We start from the raw sequence: 20,975 nt of genomic DNA on the forward strand, positions 1-20,975 counted from the left end.
GCCATGGCTCACGGGCCCAGCTGCTCCGCGGCATAGGGGATCTTCCCGGACCGGGGCACGAACCTGTGTCCCCTGCATCGGCAGGGGGACTCTCAACCACTGCGCCACCAGGGAAGCCCTGTTCTCCATTTTACAGTAAACTTAAAATAAACATACAGCCATTGGTGAAGGAAGCAGGTTGAATACTGCATTTAGTAAATCTGTTGAATACTGCATTTAGTAAATACTGCATTTAGTAAATCTGTTGCATACCCGGGTGTGCAACAAGAGATTCCAGGAAACTTTCAGAAGTGACTTGACCACTGTTAAATAGCCTGGGATTAGTCAGACCAACTTTTAGGCAAATCATCCACTGAAACCTAAAAAATCCTGCAGCATCCTTAACTCAGACAAATAAGACAATAATTCTGAAAACAATTTGTTTAATAATAAGGACTAAGAAATAAAGTATTTAATTTTGAAATGTACCACACTCAAAACCCCAAGAAAACTTCAATTAGACAGACCTGAGCCCTTGTGCTTGCTTCAAATCAGAAATGCCAGAACAGCAGATTAGTGTTTAATTCGAGCCAACAGGTTTCTACTAGCTGTTTTCAACTCAAATTCTCCCCATTTTTCCCACTTTCCTTCAACCAGGTTTAACCCTGTCTGTCCCACTCTTTGCCATATACATAAACATCTTCACTACCAAACTTATTTTTGAACACTATTTCAAAATAAAAAGAGCCAATGTCACTGTTTGCAGATGACATGATACTATACATAAAGAATCCTAAAGAGGCTACCAGAAAACTACTAGAGCTAATGAATGAATTTGGTAGAGGAGCAGGATACAAAATTAATGCACAGAAATCTCTTGCATTCCTATACACTAATGATGAAAAATCTGAAAGAGAAATTAAGGAAACACTCCCATTTACCATTGCAACAAAAGAATAAAATACCTAGGAATAAACCTACCTAAGGAGACAAAAGACCTATATGCAGAAAACTATAAGACACTGATGAAAGAAATTAGAGATGATACGAACAGATGGAGACATATCCCATGTTCTTGGATTGGAAGAATCAACGCTGTGAAAATGACTATACTACCCAAAGCAATCTACAGATTCAATGCAATCCCTATCAAATTACCGATGGCATTTTTCACAGAACTACAACAAAAAACTGCACAATTTGTATGGAAACACAAAAGACCCCGAATAGCCAAAGCAATCTTGAGAAAAATGGAGCTGGAGGAATCAGGCTCCCTGACTTCAGCCTATACTACAAAGCTACAGTAATCAAGACAGTATGGTACTGGCAGAAAAACAGAAATATAGATCAATGGTACAGGATAGAGAGCCTAGAGATAAACCCACGCACCTATGGTCACCTTACCTTTGATAAAGGAGGCAAGAACATACAATGGAGGAAAGACAGTCTTTTCAATAAGTGGTGCTGGGAAAACTGGACAGCTACATGTAGAAGAATGAAATTAGAACACTCCCTAACACCATACACAAAAATAAACTCACAATGGATTAAAGACCTAAATGTAAGGCCAGAGACTATAAAACTCTCAGAGGAAAACATAGGAAGAACACTCTATGACATAAATCACAACAAGATCCTTTGACCCATCTCCTAGAGAAATGGAAATAAAAACAAAAATAAACAAATGGGACCTAATGAAACTTAAAAGCTTTTGCACAGCAAAGGAAACCATAAAAGAGACAAAAAGACAATGCTCAGAATAGGAGAAAATATTTGCAAACGAAGCAACTGACAAAGGATTAATCTCCAAAATATACAAGCAGCTCATGCAGCTCAATATCTAAAAAACAACCTAATCCAAAAATGGGCAGAAGACGTAAATAGACATTTCTCCAAAGAAGATATACAGACTGCCAACAAACACATGAAAAGATGCTCAGCATCACTAATCATTAAAGAAATGCGAATCAAAACTACAATGAGGTATCACCTCACACCAGTCAGAATGGCCATCATCAAAAAATCTACAAACAATAAATGCTGGAGAGGGTGTGGAGAAAAGGGAACCCTCTTGCACTGCTGGCGGGAATGTAAATTGATACAGCCACTATGGAGAACAGGATGGAGGTTCCTTAAAAAGCTAAAAATAGAACTACTATATGACCTAGCAATCCCACTACTGGGTATATACCCTGAAAAAACCATAATTCAAAAAGAGTCATGTACCACAATGTTCATTACAGCACTATTTACAACAGCCAGGACATGGAAGCAATCTAAGTGTCCACTGACAGATGAATGGATAAAGAAGATGTGGCACATATATACAATGGAATATTACTCAGCCATGAAGAGAAACGAAATTGAGTTATTTGTAGTGAGGTGTATGGACCTAGAGTCTGTGTTACAGAGTGAAGAAAGTCAGAAAGAGAAAAACAAATACTGTATGCTAACACATATATATAGACTCTAAAAATTTTTTTAAAAAATGGTTCTGATGAACCTAGGGGCAGGACAGGAAGAAAGATGGAGATGTAGAGAATAGACTTGAGGACACGGGAAGAGGGAATGGTAAGCTGGGACGAAGGGAGAGAGTAGCACTGATATATCTACACTACCAAATGTAAAATAGATAGCTAGTGGGAAGCAGCTGCATAACACAGGGAGAACAGCTCAGTGCTTTATGTCCACCTAGAGAGATGGGACAGGGAGGGTAGAAGGGAGATGCAAGAGGGAGGGGATATGGGGATATATGTATACGTATAGCTGATTCACTTTGTTATACAGCAGAAACTAACACAACATTGTAAAGCAATTATACTCCAATAAAGATGTTTAAAAAAAAAAAGAACCAACGGACCAGGAGAATGTACCAACTAACAAGGCAAATAAAGTTAAACAAAGACTCCAGGAACTAAGAATTTTAATTAAGAAAAAGGAAAAGAGCCCCTGAAAAATATGAGGCAGAATCTTGGACACTGATGAAATACCAAGAATTTTAAAAACTATTATTATATTAAGAAATAGTCCTGTCTCTCTAAATTAAACCCCGCTAGGCCTCTGCAACTTGCTTAAAAGAACTCCATGTGGTAAGTCCAATTGATAGGTTGTATTTACCTTCACTGTATTCAAGGTCCACCTCCCGTCTCACAAACACAAAATATAAAGTTATGATACTTCTTGGTAACTAGAAAAGGTGCAGAGATTAACCTTTTAAATCCCTGCCTGTCCTTCTCTGGGTTTTTCTCAATTTATCCACTTTTTAAAGTGTAAGAGTTTCCTCCTGTTTAAAGTTTAACTAGTCTTGGTCCAGTTTGGAAGTGGAGTCATTCTACATAGGTTTGGAGTCAGACTACCTAGGTTTGAATCCCACCTTTGTCACTCAGTAGTTGGGTTACTTTAACCAGAACTCTGGGCGGCTGTATGCCTCTTTCCTCGCCTAGAAACTGGAGATAATAGTATTTCCCATGGGGTTACTGTGAAATTATGCACGTGAAGCAATTATCATGCTGCCTCGCACACAAGGAAATACTCAATAACTCATCTATGACCATGTTAGTGCGGAACTCTTCCTGAGCCCAAGAGTTTACACTGACGAGTTAACCGCAGATCAAGGAAAAATCAAAGAGGAAGCATTATTTATGCAAAACCCCCTTTAAATGCGTTCAGCCAATAGAGAGAAAATTCCCAGAAAAAAAATGTGCTTATAGTCCACAGAGGGTTCTTTTCTTCAGGCAGCTCTGTAAGTATAATTCATCCTGAATAATAATAAAGAAAGAAAACTAATGTATCTGGCTTTCAATTCTTCCTGGTTATCCTAAAGAAAGTCGGGTTTTGAGTTTTTTTCCCCCCAGCATTGTTTATAAAAACCCAAGTTAACAAGAAAGAAAGAGTCCCAAATGGCCCAAGTTATTTTTAATGCAGAAAGACTTATGTGAGTTATGTATTTACCCTCCTACAATCTTTCACAATCTCTCAAGAGATTTTATTCAAATATCTAAAAAGTCAAGTTGTTCTTTGCTCAACATTCATTCAGGAGATGAGAAACCTGTGCTATTTTTCTTTAAAAGTTATCTCATTGGTCTAGTCCAAGATCAACTTCATCCCTCATATACAAAAATACTTTCTCCAAGACACCCTTGAAAAGAGTAATGGATGGTTCCTTCCAGCTATTGGAAATAAAGAATATAAAACTCTCTTTACTGCTGTTCATCAACACCTCCTCCGCACAGAGGGTGAAAAACTGTATCCCAGTACCACTTCACACCTGGTTTTTCTTTGACAAAAGGTTAGAATCCACTTTTAACTCTTCAAATCTTTCTGGACTACAAAGATTTAATATGAATCATAGTTATAGGCATGAAATTGATTCCAAATTTTATTCCATTTTTTTATAGTCTTTAAATATGCAAACTGATGTCTGATTACAAAAGGTGGAAAAGCAGTTACCTTAACAAACATAATTGGAAAATTCACATTTAAAAGAGAAAGCAGTATAGATGGAATCTTAAATCATATAGTAAAGAAAGAAAAAAAATTTTTAATAACACTCTAGGCTACATTCCTGAATCTAGAAAAACTAAAGTCTATTAGCATTAAATGTCTTTGGGTCATACAGAGTATTAAAGAAATGGCTATAGGGATTAGTCTTGAACAGCAGCTAAATCGGAAAGCACAATTTACTTCTTCGTACTAGTGGGGAGGGGGAATCCAATCCTAATCATTACTAGGGGAAAGTTCAAGACAAACAGCTTTAAAGAAAAAAAAAAAGCACAATTAGTACATTGTCAATAACTCAAAACCTTACTTTAGATCTTCAGGATTAGTCTAAAACGTGACGTTTCAGAGCATAAATGTATTTACCGTTCCTATTAAGTTACACATTTCCTTGAACCAAATATTTTTCCAAAGAACCCATTCACACACACACAAAAATTGGAAATAAAAATATCTACTCCTTTAAAAGTCCCTACAAAGTATATACAGAAACTTGTTTTCACATTTGTGATAATTTACAGAACTTGTTAGCAAAGCCTTATGAAACACAGCTATCCCACCCTCTGCCCTCGCAAATGAAGCAACAAAATAAGAAATCGAGGCAAATTCTCAAACAGAAAAGGAAAACAAAATAAAGCACCCAAGGGAGAATCAATCTATGAAAAGAACAAAATTTAGTAACAGTCTAAAAACAAAAGAAATTCTAATCTACACTCGAAACTCTTACCCTTGACAGCACAGAACAGAATATCCTGCCTTACACATTTTGGAATTACAATTCCGAAACGCTAAATCCAAAAACAAAGCCGCCCGGGGGAAAATAACAATTGCGCAACAGATCAACAGCTCCAACTTTTCCCTTGGCCCCGGCGCGGCAAGGTTTGCACGCTATAAAGCACGAAAGGGCCAACTGAGGGCCGCCGTGACAGCCAACCGACCACTGTCACGGCGGCCGAGGCCAAGCTCGCCCCCCGGGAGGCACCACGCCGGGATCGAGAGGCCGGGGGCGCAGCCGCCTCTGACCCCAGAGTCCACTGCCCCGCCGCCACTTCCCGGCGTGTTGCACGGGGACAACTCCCGGTCTTCGAGCCCGAACCTTTCCCTCGGCTCCAGGGGCCGCGAGGGGGCGCGTGGGGCGGGGTTCGGTCGCTGTACGTCGGGGCAGCCTAGCGCGCTGGGTACTTTATGACCTCCTCCCGCCCCCACCCTGGGGACTGGGCATTCTCGCCAAGCTGCCTAAGGGAGATCGCATGGATGGACCGATCGATTACTTTGCACAGAAGCACCCTCAGACGGCCCAGCGGAGTGAGGGCGCCGCAGCCCGCGCCCTCGGAGGTCATGGGCCGAGGGGCAGCGGCAGAGGGGGGACTCCGGCTCCCAGCCCAAAGGAGACCTCAGTTCCCCCGAGAGCGGCCCCGTGACTAGGCACATTTTTGCCGGTTCCGAGGCTGGGGAGCCGCACAGCCCCGGAAGGGCCGGGCCGCGCCGGCTCAGACCGCCAGCGTCCGCCCCCTCCTGCCCCGCTGCCTCCGGGCCGCTCAAATTCGGGAGGGGGCCCGGCCGGGGCTCCAACGGCCCGGGGCGTGGTTAGAGACGCCCTTCGCCCCACGCGCGAGGGCGTAGCCCCCCAGCACCAACACAGTCTCCCTCGGGGGCTGCGGGCGCGCTGTCAGTCCCACCACCCGGCCGCGTCCCCACACCCCTCGCAAGCCCTCTGGTCCCAGCTCCCCTCCCCCGGCCCCAGCGCAAGCGCAGCGGCTCTGGTGTGCGCGCGGCCGCAGCAGTCCCGGCTCAGGCCACAGACGGGAAGAGAGGCCAGCTGCGGCTGTCCCTCCCGGGCCGCGGCTCCCTCGCGCCCCCGCCCCCGTCCTGGCACCACCTGCTGGGACGGCAGTCCCGGCGGCGGCAGCTCCAAGTCCATCATGCTGAGCTAGGGACGGTGCTCTGAGGCTCCCCGACGGCGGCCCTGTCCCGGCTGCCGAGGCGCGGTGCGGACAGGGCGGTACTGGCGGCGGCGGCGGCGGCGGCTGCTTCTCTAGGATCCTAGGAACTAGCTTCTCCGCGACTCGGCCCGACTCGCCGGCCGGGCTCCTGCCCGGCTCCGCCTCCCGACCCCCGAGGGCGGGGCAAGAGCCCAAGCCCTTCCTTCCCCCGCCGGCCGCGAGGTCTTAGCTTCCGAAAATCCCCCACCCCCGCTCCGGCTGACGCAAGAAGCTGGCGGTCCTGGGGCGGGAAAGGGCCGCGGGAGGGGGTAGCAGTGGGCGGCCGCGGGCGGGATGCCGGGAGGAGGGCCGCCTTAGGTCCCCGGTTCTCCGCTCTCAATTTACCCTTCCCGCAAATACAGCCAACGCTCTCCGCCCGCGGGATTAAGAGTTGTTTGCCGAAGGTCGCTGGGGTGCGGGTGCTTTGAAAGTTTAAACAGTTGGAACAAACACGCCTGGAGACCCCGTAAAGGCGCTGGTATCGGAGCTGCGCTTCCCTGATTTGGACTTGCAGAACCTTGCCCCGCTTTATCTCACCCCACCGCCCGAGAGTGGCGCCAGCCCCGGGGGCGGGGGCCGGAGGCTGGGACCCAGGCCTAGCGCACCGCGCGCCGCACTCTCTCCCCCGGCTCCCCTCCGGGGCTTGGGCCCGTTGGACTTGCCCGGGGTAAATGAGGACCGCGCGGGGAGTTCGTGCTCGCAGTCACCCTGAACGCCCTCCACTTACTCCCACGCCTTGCACTCTCGTCAGGCTCTAGTCGCCGAAGGCAAATGAAGTCTCTTGCTCGGAGAGTGGTCGATGTTGCCCACCCGGAGCGTTCTTTTCCCGCCAGACCGTACACGCCACACCACAGATGGCGTCCTCTAACACCGTGCGATGCTACTACATGTCATAATCCTCAGAAGTTTTCTTTTCACGTACTCACAATATAATTTTTTAAATAAAAATCCAAAAGACCAAGTTATAAAACTGCAGTGTGGACCCGTCCTGTGAAAACATGTACCTAGAAAAAAAATTAAAAGTCGTTCCTCAAAATATTAATGGTTGTAGGATCATGAATGATTTTTATTTTGCTCTTTGTTACTTTAAGTATGTTTTAATTCTACGATGAGTATGTATTACGTTCCACATTAAAAACAATTATTTAAAAATTAATCATTGCCCAGAGAAAACTTCAAGTACTTGAAAACAGGAATATTGTGAAATCTTATTATTTAAAAGAGAATGGTTTGATTTTGCTTTTTTCTCTTATGCAATAGCAATCTTTCTAACTCTTTAACAAGCCTGGTTTTCAGTTTCTAACTTCTTGGAATTATGCAAAACCAGGTGAAGTAGACAGTTCCTGGAACCGGTTTTACTATTTCATTCAAAAACCTGACGCCCCCCCCCCAAAAAAAAAAGCCTGACTACAGCCGACCAATGCCCCCAAAGCTGCACAGAACTTACTTTCTCTTGGTTGCATAATTTGACACTCCCAGGATTTATCTGTAAATTTACATGTTCGAATATTCCTTAAGGTAAGTGAAGCCCAAATTAATCGCTTGTAAATGAAGTAAGTTTCTTCAACTTGAATTAAACTCTTTCAGCTGTTATGTGAAAAGCCTACAAAATGATCTGCAGGCTAACAACAAGCTCAGGAGAAATGATTTACAATGAACTTGACATGAAACATGCGAAGACAAAATGAAATGACATTTGTGCGTCAAAGAAGGGCACAAGAGTATATTGTTAACAATTCAAGTTACTTATTAAAATTAGTACATCCGAGAAGGTAGACTGTGAGCCCAGGAGGCAGGAGATAACAAAGTCATATACGACATGGTTGCTGCCCTCCAGGAGTTTATAAAGTGTTTGGTATTTCCTTGTTAGGCAACAAATTTCCATGGAGTTTAGACTGAATGAAATAAACTCTACTTTTGCAAAACTGCAATTACTGGGAGTATATTATTTCAGGCACCTGCAGAGTATGTATTTTCAAGGGGAGCAGGACAATATGATAAGAGTCTGAACATGTTTAAGAAAAATAAAGGAAACAGCTAAGGAAAAGCTGTTTGGCATTGTATGGTGGTTCAGGATAAGAACAGTGAACCCCAGTCTCAGACCACCCACATCAGGGAGGTTCCTGGTCTTTGCAGAATTCTGAAGTAAGATCATATTCATGTGAGAACCTAGGCCTTGCCCTCTAAACTTATATATTGTGCTATGAGGGCACAGATACTATGGATTGAGAAGTTCCAGGAGAATGCTGACTTTTCTCTCTTATCCTGGTGCCATGGCATTTCTTTTACTGTCAGGCTCTCCTTGCTATTTTATTTTTTCTCTCAACTAGTTTTACATTCTACTAACCCTTGTACATTTCCATTGCTGTCTGAGTTCTTTGCCATCTTTAGAAAGAGAACCTTCCATGTATGCTTGAGATAGGGCAGAATTGTAGTACTTTGCCCCAGAGTTCTCATGAAAAACAAGCATCATCAAGTAATCCTTCCAAGTATACAAAGTTTGGATAGTGATGCAGTGACCCATTTATTTCAGCTGCTTCTCCGTGATCTAATCTGCCAAATTTGCAAGGCCCAAGAAACTACCTACTATTTCAAAATCCTTCATCACCTTGAGGCTTCTTCCCTCTTCTTTTCACTTCCTTTTAACTGTACTCTATGTTTGAGCCAGAAAATATCCAAACTCCCTTGGAATTATCATTGAAATTCTAAATTTGTCCAGCTTACAATTTAAGCGTATTGGGTAGCTAGTTTCCACAGATGGCACCCAGTGAACCCCCCTCCTGATATTGACATGCTTGTGTAGTCCCCCCACATTGCAGCAAGGCTGGCCCTGAGACTTGCTTTAACTTATAGAAGGAGGCTGGAAGTGACACTATGCCAAGTCTCCACCTAAGCTTTTTTTTTAATTAAAATTCTATTTTAATTACTTATTTTCTTGGCCATTTAATTATCACTTTTCTTCCACAAAAACTTTACTGTTGAACTCCAAATGTTTAACAGCTTCGAGTGAAACTAGGACCATAATTCACTACTTCTGTAGGTTTTAGAAAGTTATTTACAAATGTCAGGAATACCACAAATTTGACATCAAGAATCATCAGAAACTTTAAAAATCTTCAGTTCAAAAGTTCATGTGGACCAATTTTAGTAGGTTCATAAAGTTACATCTTGCTACCTGGGTGCCATAATATATAAAAAAAAAAAAAAAACCGTAGAAATACACAAACAAAATTTTCCTTCATATTATAAAAATTACCTGTCTACAATCCTTAAAAAGTTGTAATGCACAAGAACCACTGAGCTCCAACTACCTTTCTTAATTTTATCACCACATCCTCTATGCAAATCATATGCCCTGGTCAAATTAGTCTTTTCATTTTTTTCCAACTGTATCTATGATTTCCTACCTCTATATGTTTGTTCACATAGGTTTCCCACCCAAAAGTCCTCCTTTCACTCTTTCTCTTGCAATCTCATGCCCACTTAAAGACCTGATTCAAATAAACCATTCTCTATATAAAGATGTCCCTATCCTTCCCAACTGGAAATGATCTTCTACTATTTTTGGTGCCCTGTATCACTTACCATTGCCTGTCTATTCTATTTGTTACTTTTCCAATTAGATGTTAAGTTCTTTGGCATCTGTTGGCCACAACAGCTAGGTTGGTAAATACTTTATGCTATACTTGGCATTCTAGATGTTGAATGGGGATGAATATGATTTTCACTTTCTGGGAGTAGTGGCATAAGCAGTGAAAGAGGTTGCATGGACTCGGGGGTCAACATCCAATTCCAGTTCCTCTGTGTTACTTTGAAAAGAATCACCCCCTCTGACATCAGTGTTCTTAGCTCTAAAAAGAACGGGATGCACTAAGTAAACTTCTAAGGCTCATCTTGCTCTAAGATTGCTTTGCTTGGTAATTACTTCCTCTTCCTTTTTACAAATGAAAATGCACATTGATTGCTTATCCATAACCATGTTAAATTTAAAAAATACTTTACATGCAGCATTTTACATTTGACAGGAAATTATTGTTAGCAACTGAGAACAACTACACTGAAGAGAATGTATTTAAAAACAGAAGTATCAGAAGAATTTCATTTTACTGTCATCTGTTCCAAGACCTCAAAGATGCTGGTTTAGAAAGGAATCACTGAAACATTTAAAATATATATTAAATACCTCTAGCTTAGGTTTGTTGACTTTGAAATATGACTGGAGAAAGAAGTATTCATCTAGCCCACTAATTTAAAGAAACATGAAATATTCTTTTGATATTTTCTCAAAATTTGTCATATGTGTCTTCAAAAAGAAAGATTAAATTTAATTTCTGTTAGACTATTATTCACTTTTATTCCTTTTCCAATTGGAATATATTTTAATTCATGTGTTCAAAAAAATCAGGCAAGGAAATATAAAATTATGTTGATTTTTAAATAACATGTTAAGGTTTTGCCATATTTGAATTGCCTACTTCCATCCAAATTTAATTCTAAATCAGGGAAGTCATCTTAATTGCAATTAAATAGAATCTTAGGTCTTAATGAAAATAACGTTGAAGGTACGTTACCCAAATCACCTCAAATTCACAGAAATTAACATTTCAATGCATTTTGCTCTGAAATGAAATGAAACAGTTGTATATCACAAAAGCCAGTTTTAACTCGTATAGTTTCCTGCTCATAGTAGAAACCGTGCTCTACAGGAACTGCAATGCAGTGAGTAAAGAGAAAAACCCAGAAGTTTAAAAGAGTGCTTTTTAATTATGTATGTTGATACCTACGTAAAAATATATGCATAGGAAAAAAAAAGCCTGAACGTATACGCTCCAAAACGTTAACCACAATTATTCCGATTAGTTAGATTACTGATGATTTTTATTTTTCTCATTTTTGCCTGCCTATATTTTCCTAAATAAACATATATTACTTTTATAGTAATAAGCAAAAAAAAAAAAAGTGGCAGTGGGGTGTAGGGGTAAGGGAGGAACACCTGCTTTTCTCCCAAGACAGTGGGTCCATCTCATTTTCATATTGAATTTTAACCACAAGCTTTACTAATCTTTCCATTCTGCATTTACTATAGTGGAACCTGGAGAACTTGACCACATCTTTAAGAGTAGTTGATGGTAAGGGTCTAAAGACCCTTTGCTCTTTCAATCTGCTGCTATATTTGCAAAGTTTCACTCAGCAGAATAGGAACCCCCAGATAAAGATGGAATTTTATGAGTACATAGAGACTAAGAACCACAGCTTCCTAGTGATATGCAAAGTTGCTCATACAGAATGTTGCTGTATGGGGACATTAAACAGAGTACAGAAAAACACTTACACCTAGAGCTGTGTCTCTAAGACCGGTTACCAAATATTAATAATGGATGTTGAATATCAGACACTTTTCACTTTCATCTTTGTACTTTTCTGCATTGTTCAAATTTTTACAGTATGCATTTTCAGAATTAGGGGGGAAATCCACTAAACTGTTTTCATTTTGGACAAAAAAAAGCAAAATGCAATGACGGGATAGCAGAGCATCCTCATGGACAGGGCTTGCAAAGTCTTTAACATTCAGAGGCTAGAATGTGAAAAAGGGAAGTAAGATTTGCCAACATATTTCTTTCTGGCACAGACTCTCATTTTGACCTTTGAGTAATACTGGAATTAAAAGAACCTTTAGAGATCTTCTGGCCCAAAGATGGCAAGTAAGTTTTACTTTGGTTGCTAACACCGGTTGATTGGTAGTAACTGCCTACAATGATTTGCTGAGAAGAAATCAGAAGCAGCTTCCTAGTTTGGTAGAAGAGTTTCAGTGATTGATTAACAGTGTCTGCCATGGGCACAGACAGATAGGAGTGATTATAGTATCAGGTGTTTCCCCTTCCTGATCTAGTCCAACTCTCTACTTTTACATTTGAGGAAATTGAGGGGTGAAGTGGTTAAAAATGATCACAGAACGAGCTTTTGGCAGAGCCAGGTGTAGAATAACATTTCCTGACCCCTGGTATTATGTTCTTCCAGCACAACAAATTGATTTGGACTTTTGAAAGCATGTCTAGCACTGGGCCAGACCTAAAGCATCAGGTATAAATTTTATTTACATGTCAGCACCTTATTTTTGGAAGAGATTTAATAACCCAGTTTATTAATGATAATAGTTATTTCATATATTTTATAAACATCCCCTACAAATCATGGCAATGTGACTAGGCCCAATATTATAAATCAAAAGACTGCAAAACAGGGCTTCCCTGGTGGGGCAGTGGTTGAGAGTCCGCCTGCCGATGCAGGGGACACGGGTTCGTGCCCCGGTCCGGGAAGATCCCACATGCCGCGGAGCGGCTGGGCCCGTGAGCCATGGCCGCTGAGCCTGCGCGTCCGGAGCCTGCGCTCTGCAACGGGAGAGGCCACAATAGTGAGAGGCCCGCGTACTGCAAAATAAATAAATAAATAACAGTTGATGAAGTGTACCATGCTGGGCGTTAGAGGGAAGACCAAGATGAGTTAAACTTGGATCCTGCTCTCAAAGTCCTTATAGTCCTGTAATAAAACATTACAATTGACCATAGCCAAGAAGTGGTGAATGCCACAGGGCCGACAGTCAATCTGCCGAACTTAACGGCAGACGGTCACAGTTGTCTCTTCAGTTTTAAAGAAAATTGACACAATGATTTTTGTAAAACAGCTTTATTGAGGTATAATTGACATGTAAAAAATGGCATATATTTAAATATACAATTTGATAAGTTTTGATATATATGTGTGAAGCCATCAACACAATCAAGATAATGAACCCACCCATCATCCCCCCAAATTTGCTTGTGCCTCATTTAACTCCTGTTTTTCCTTGTCCGCCAACCCATCCCCAGGCAACCTCTGATCTACTTTCTGTAACTATTAATTAGTTTGCATGTTCTAGAATATTATAAATGGACTGAGACGATATGTACTCTTTTTTTAATCTGGCTTCTTTCGCTCTGCATAACTGAGATTCATATATGTTGTTGCATGTAACAATAGCTAATTCCTTTTTATTGTAGAGTAGTATTCATCGTGGGGATATACCACAATTTGTTTATCCATTCACATGTTGATAGATATTGGGTTGTTTCCATTTTTTAAGTTACTAAGCCTTCATGTATAAGTCTTTGTATGGATATACATTTCATTTCTTCTGGGTAAATATCTAGGAGTAGAATAGCTGGGTCATATGGTAGGAGTATGATTAACTTTATAAGAATCTGCCAGGCCTTTTTCAGTCCCACCAGCATTTTATACCATTTTACAGTCCCACCAGCAAACTATTAGAGTTTCAGTTCCTCCACATCCTTTCCAAGACTACTTGGTATAGTCATTCTAATATATATATATATATATATATATATATAAAATCACTGTGGTTTTATTTTTAATTCACATCTCCTAATGACTAAAGATGCTGACTATCTTTACATGGCACAGCAATTTTAATGTGTAATATAATGTTTTTTATATGTTGACTGAGAGGAAGGGATACATCCCTACAGTATGCTTCATTGTTAGTAACTTTGCTGTCAGATAAATCAAAGAGTTATGGTAAGAAAATATCATTAACTATTCATTTAAATGACATTTAAAAATCCAGAAAATATAGAATATGCATCTTAATGCAAATTTGAGTTATTAAAAAATAAGCTACAGAATACTAAGATTTTACTTTCACCTGGTGCCTGAGAATTTCTTCCACTCACCATGCATTGACGGACCCACTCGTGGTTCCTGAACTGCACTGAGAAGCAACAGGTATTATCGGTTTCTTTTTCCTCCTTGACTCCTCTCCTTTTGAAACCCTACTTGTTACCATGAACAATTTTAACCAAATTGGTTAAAATCATCTATTAACCATCCTGAAAAGGCACTGCAGTTTCATTATTTAGGGGTCCTAACACCAAATAAATAGATATTTTGTGACAATACTGATTTTTAAAATAGAGGAAGTTTTTTCTGCACACTATAGACTTCTCCTTAAAGGAACATTACAAAGACATTTTTTTTACTAAAGTTTGCCTATTCTAGTCTCTTGGGGAAGTAAGACTGTATAGTCAGCAGCAAGAAATATGTCCTTTCAATTTCAATTGTCCACTCAAGGAAGAAGGACATATAATACCAACATTTAATCTCCTTATAATCAATTCAATTAAAAAATCATTGTGTGTACTGTGAGGTGCCCCATGCGAGACTTGCACTGACTGAGAACACACTATGTATGAGGCTCTACTTCCAGACACCTTATATGTGTTATTACTAATCTTTACAACAACCACTTTACAGAACTCAATCTGGTACAGTAACTTGGCCGAGCCACACAGTTCCATGATTCAGTAACTTGGCTAAGTTTCCACAGCAGAGTTCAGGTGAAATCTTAGGTTATTTTTACTTATTTATTTTGTGACCGCTCCTCGCAGCATGTGGGAACTTAGCTCCCCTACCAGAGTTCAAACCCATGTCCCCAGCATAGGAAGCATGGAGTTCTGACCACTGGACTGCCAGAGAATTCCTTGAAATCCTAGGTTTAACTCATTCCAAAACCTTTGTTCTTTTCACTGAGCCAAGCTAGTCCCAAGATACCACCCAATTCTTTGTGAATAATTAAACAGTGTAGGGACTGTGAGCTATACTATAATTTTTGCCATGGACCTCATTTAAGTGTATGACATACTTTGAAGGGTGAACCATAATTTTATGCTACTGGGATATAATAAAGCCATAATTTTCACATTGAAATTCAATTTAAGATTTCCATGTATTTGTTTTCCTTTCTTGATTTCTGCTTACCAACCCTCTATTATTGATCTAAATCTGTAAATACATAAAAAGGAAATTATAAGGGCCCCTAGAAACCTGTATTTGATTGCTAGTGGCTCATAGGTGGATATGAAGAACATCGCTCTAAGGAATATGATTCAGATTTTATGGTTTGATACCATGGCCCAAGGTCTTCAAAGCCAACTGCCAATCAGTGTCAGATTCGATCATGGGACTGTATCAAAATTCTCTCTTTTACTACAGATCACCTTCATGATTGCAATAGTCTCTATTTTGTTTTGAGTGAGTTATGCATTAGTCCAGGGGTCCCCAACCCCCAGGTCGTGGGCTGATACCGGTCCATGGCCTGTTAGGAACCGGGCTGCACAGCAGGAGGTGAGCACCAGGTAAGCGAGCAAAGTTTCATCTGTATTTACAGCTGCTCCCCATTGCTCGCATTACTGCCTGAGCTCCTCCTCCTGTCAGCATTATGGTGAGTTGTGTAATTATTTCATTATATATTACAGTGTAATAATAATAGAAATAAAGCGCACAATAAATGTTATGAGCTTGAATCATCCTGAAACCATCCCCCCACCCTGGTCCGTGGAGAAATTGTCTTCCACGAAACCAGTCCTTGGTGCCAAAAAGGTTGGGGACTGCTGCATTAGTCACTCACTATAGAGTGAATGTCTTACTTCTCAGAAGGCTTAAGTTGAGAAGTGTAGTTATGAGGAAGAGATTGATATCAACGTGGCTAACAGAAGAAAAATCAGATACCACTTAATAAACGTAATAATAATATAAAAATATTGTAGGATCATTAAAAATATAGTAGATTTGATATGGGTATTCAAAAGATGTAGAGCAAAAAGTTCAAAAAAATGAAAGATAAGGCTATAGGAAAGTTCAAGGATAAAAAGGTAAAGGAATATAATGGGGAAAAAAGTAACTTTATTTAAACATTGATCATTTTAATGCAGAGTACTGTAATGATCGAAACTAACAATGACCCGGTGTAATTTCATGGTCTTCATGAACTGGCGTTAAGGTACCCAGAAGTACACTGTGTTTACCATTATAGAGTGCTTTTCTCTAAGAAATTCTCTGTGAAGCAGCAGAGGATTTAACAATCAAATAACAATCATGTACTCTTTTTTTAAAAAATAAATTTTTATTTATTTATTTTTGGCTGTATTGGGTCTTTGTTGCTGTCCGCAGGCTTTCTCTAGTTGCAGCGAGTGGGGGCTAGTCTTCGTTGCGGTGCGCAGGCTTATTGCGGTGGCTTCTTTTTTGCGGAGCATGGGCTCTAGGCATACAGGCTTCAGTAGTTGTAGCACGTGGGCTCAGTAGTTGTGGCTCTTGGGCTCTAGAGGGCAGGCTCAGTAGTTGTGGTGCATGGCCTTAGTTGCTCCGCAGCATGTGGGATCTTCCTGGACCAGGGCTTGAACCCATGTCCCCTGCACTGGCAGGCGGATTCTTAACCACTGCGCCACCAGGGAAGTCCTACTCTTTTTTTTTTAATTGAAGATAGTTGATGTACAATATTATATAAGTTACAGGTGTACAATATAGTGATTCACAATTTTTAAAGGTTATACTCCATAATTATAATCATTATAGTTATAAAATATTGGCTATGTTCCTCATGCTGTACAATATACCTTGTAGCTTATTTTATACATAATAGTTCGTACCCAATCCCCTATCCCTCTCTAGCCCCTCCCTCTTCCCTCTCCCCACTGGCAACCACTAGTTTGTTCTCTATACCTATGAGTCTGCTTCCTCTTATTTTGCTATATTCACTAGTTTGTTATATTTTTCAGATTCTACATGTAAGTGATAACATACAGTATTTGTCTTGCTCTGACTTATTTCACTTAGCATAATACCCTCCAACTCCATCCATGTTGCTGCAAATGGCAAAATTTCATTCTTTTTTGTGGCTCAGTAGTATTCCATTGTGTGTATATATATATATATGCCACATCTTCTTTAACAATCATATGTTCTGAAAGCATTAGTACAAATTACACTTTCTCTAGCCTATATTTTGACAAATCCTGCTGGGTACTATGACACAGAGAATATAAGCACTAGAGACAGGTAGATCTGAGTTTGCTTACTTCCTAGCTGTGTGATCCTGGGAAAGTTGATTTATTCACTGAATCCGTTTCCTCATTTGTGAAATGAAGGTTGTTGTGAGGTTAACTGGCATAACGTATATAAAGTTACTTGTGAAGATGAAGCAGTTAGATCCTCTGAAATGATAACCCCAAACCAAAAAATTAGGATGTGAAAAGCATTAAAGTAATAATAGACTACTGCCAATTCATAAATATAAACTGTTTACTTCTTCTCATAAACGCTTGATATTTGGCATAATGAAAAGAACAACTAGTCTGAACTTGGAAGACCTAGAGATTCTTCAAAATGAAAATAAAGGGGTTGGCTTAGACATAAGCTCCTCAGGGCCAGAGACTTTGTTATTTTGTTTTATCCCTATTGCTTTTTATTTAACTTGATATGGGAGACTCTTGATAAATATTTGTTAAATGAATAAATGATTGCATGAATAGACTTGTTGATTTCTAAATTTTCTTCCAACATCAACACACTGCTTTTATAAGAAGATGACAGGAAAGAGACTGCATTGTATAAACACTTTTGTTGTGTTGTATTAGGGCACATGCATTAAAAATATCAACTGCTGGTTTGGCTAAGACCTTGGTATTTATATTGTAATAGGGAGGCTGTGTATGTCATTTTGTACATTTTTTGCTAATAGATACTTATTCATTTTCTACTCATCAAGGAATTTTCTGAGTCAAAGGAACATGATCTTGAGGGAGACTGTAACATGAGGTTTGCTTTATTGTGATGAGGGAATGTCAGATTCCGAATAGAAAATATTTTAAATAATTTTTAATAATGGCAGTGGAAAATAAGGAATAATTCTTAATGTTCTCTGCAACTCTTTATGTTTGTAATTTAGGAGCCACTGCTGGCTGAATTCTCTGGTACTACTGCCAAGAATTTGAAGACTGCATAAACATTTTCATTTGCTGAAATGTTAATGTCTTAATTTCAAAACCACATAATACTTAGTCCATTAGAGCTAATGACCCCTACCATTCACTTTTACATTGCTACCTAACTCAGAAATATTTTACAGTCCCAATTCTACATATGGGATTGAATGTGCTATTTAAGCCTAGTGGCTCACTGTGAGCCTGCAGAAGGAGATCAATATTGATCTCAGCTGCTTATCTTTGGTCTAAGTGGATTTGGCACTGTCACAACTGCATGATTTCAGGGACTCCGAAAATAATGCTTTCATTGCCTACTACATACTTTTTAAAAAGTTTCCTACTTGCTTCTCAATGACTAAATTGTTGGCACTGGTTTTCTCTGAGTGGTAAATTTAGGAGTAGGGGAATGTTTACTTCCTACCTTATGTATTTCTAATTGATTTTTTTTTAACAAGCACTATTTATATATTAATATTTGAATAAGTAACATATGCTCATAACTCAAATATTTAAAAATTATAAAAGGTAAAAGTCTCTCTTCCTTCCCTATCTCACATTCATTAGATCTCCTCCTTTTTTCTCTTCCCAATCCACTGTTACTGTTACTGTTACTGTGGCGCCACACAGATATATATATATATATCGCCACACAGATATTTTTTCATTTTTCCATAACTGAATTTATCAATTTTCAAATGGCTTCTGGATTTTGAGTCACATTTATAAAGACCTTCCAAGGTTATAAAGAAATTCTTCTATAATTTTCTTCTAGTAATTTTAGTATTTTTTTACATTGAAATATACGATTTCTTTGTAATTTATTACACAGTGTGAAGTATGGATCCAGTTTTATTCCAGATGGCTATCCAGTTATACCAACACCATTTATTGAAAAGTTACTCTTTTCTCTGATGATTTGCAATGCCACCTTTTTTTTTTTTAAATTTTATTTTTGGCTGCATTGGGTTTCATTGCTGCGCGCTGGCTTTCTCTAGCTGTGGTGAGTGGGGGCTACTCTTCATTGCGGTGTGCAGGTTTCTCATAGTGGTGGCTTTTCTTGTTGAAGAGTACAGGCTCTAGGCACATGGGCTCAGTAGCTGTGGCTCGCGGGCTCTAGAGTGCAGGCTCAGTAGTGGTGCAAGGGCTTATTTGCTCCGTGGTATGTGGGATCTTCCCGGACCAGGGCTTGAACCCATGTCCCCTGCAATGGCAGGTGGATTCTTAACAACTGCGCCACCAGGGAAGCCCCGCAATGTCACCTTTATCATATATTAATTCCTTTATCTACTTGGGTCTGTATCAGAACATTCTCATTGGTTCCATTCATCTGTATGTTTATTTATAGACTAGTCCCACATTGTTTTAATTACTGAAGCTCTGTAGTGTGTTTTAATATCTGGCAAGGCTAACCATACTACCTTTTCTCACACACAGATGTATGTATTTCTCTTCTTTTCAGAATTTTCCTGGCTATTCTACCCCTGTCTCCAATATAAATTGGAGGATTAGCTTGTCAACTTCAAAAGGAAAAAAATCAGTATTTTTATTGGAATTGTGTTAAAATTTTAAATTAACTTTGAGATAAGTGACATTTTAACAATTTTTAATTTTCCTATCCAGTTATGTCTTCTACCTGTTAAAATCTATTTTGGGTCTTCTTTTTTTCCTTTTAACTTTTCTACATATAGGTCTTGTGCATAGTTGTTAAATTTATTCCTAGGTATTTTCTCTTTCTCATTGCTACTTTAAATAAGATCTTTCATCCTTCTATCTTCTAATAGGTTATTGTTTGTGTATATATGAGATCAACTAATTTTGCATCCTTCTAATTTACTGAATTCTTTTTTTTTTTAAGTCTTTATTGAATTTGTTGTTTTATGTTCTGGTTTTTTGGGCTGTGAGGCATGTGGGATCTTAGCTCCCTGACCAGAGATCAAACCCACAACCCCTGCATTGGAAGGTGAAGTCTTAACTATTGGACTGACAGGGAAGTCCCCCTCTTATTGTTTTTTTGGTTTTGTTTTGTTTTTTTGTGGTTTTTTGAATTTTTGAATTTTATTTATTTTTTTATACAGCAGGTTCTTATTAGTTATCTATTTTATACATATTAGTGTATACATGTCAATCCCAATCTCCCAATTCATCCCACCACCACCCACCCGCCGCCGCTTTCCCCCCTTGGTGTCCATACGTTTGTTCTCTACATCTGTGTATCTATTTCTGCCCTGCAAACCCTTTCTTATTGTTTATAGTGATTTTTCTTGGGCTTATAGAGATAAAATCTTATCATCTGTACATAGTGACTATTTTTTCTTCCTTTCCCATTTTTATACTTGAAGTCTTTATCATGTCTGATTATGATTGCTAGTATCTTCAGTAAAATTTTAACTAATAATGGTGATAGCAAAGCACTCCTGTTTTATTCCTGCCTCTAGCATTTCCCTGTCAAGCAGCATGCTGGTTTGGGGGGATGATACAGATGTATTTTATCACATTAAAGAAGTATTCATCTGTTCCTATTTTGAGTGCTTTTTATCAAGTTGTTGAAACCATGAGCATTTTAATAAACGCCAACTACAGCAAAGTTATCCTTCTGACCTAACTGTCTTCCAACCTCCAATCTCTTGCTGATGTCTCCCATTGGCTGGTCATAATAGAAGACAGAAACGAAGGGAGTCCTAAGTGTCAGCTTCCCAGAGCACAG

At 39.7% G+C, this 20,975-nt stretch overlaps 1 protein-coding gene across 6 annotated transcripts in view; it reads right to left on the reverse strand.

The window, feature by feature from the left end:
- NFE2L2 (NFE2 like bZIP transcription factor 2) overlaps positions 1-20,975 on the reverse strand; it is a 73,127-nt gene that overhangs the window by 28,472 nt on the left and 23,680 nt on the right. The window contains exon 1 of one of the 6 annotated variants that reach the window (XM_033423636.1): positions 7,186-7,204. The exons of 1 other annotated variant lie outside the window; for it this stretch is intronic. Coding sequence is in view for 1 of the 5 variants with exons in the window: in XM_004267355.4 (XP_004267403.1) it covers positions 6,356-6,400 (45 nt within the window). In the remaining 4 variants the exon portion in view is untranslated. Of the gene's footprint in view, positions 1-5,747; positions 5,770-6,355; positions 6,963-7,185; positions 7,205-20,975 lie in introns of those variants that run through there. 4 more of the 6 variants (XM_004267355.4, XM_033423634.2, XM_033423638.2 and 1 more) reach the window with 4 other exon arrangements.

The sequence above is a fragment of the Orcinus orca genome, chromosome 7 (genome assembly GCF_937001465.1).
Source record: "Orcinus orca chromosome 7, mOrcOrc1.1, whole genome shotgun sequence".
NCBI lineage: Eukaryota > Metazoa > Chordata > Mammalia > Artiodactyla > Delphinidae > Orcinus > Orcinus orca.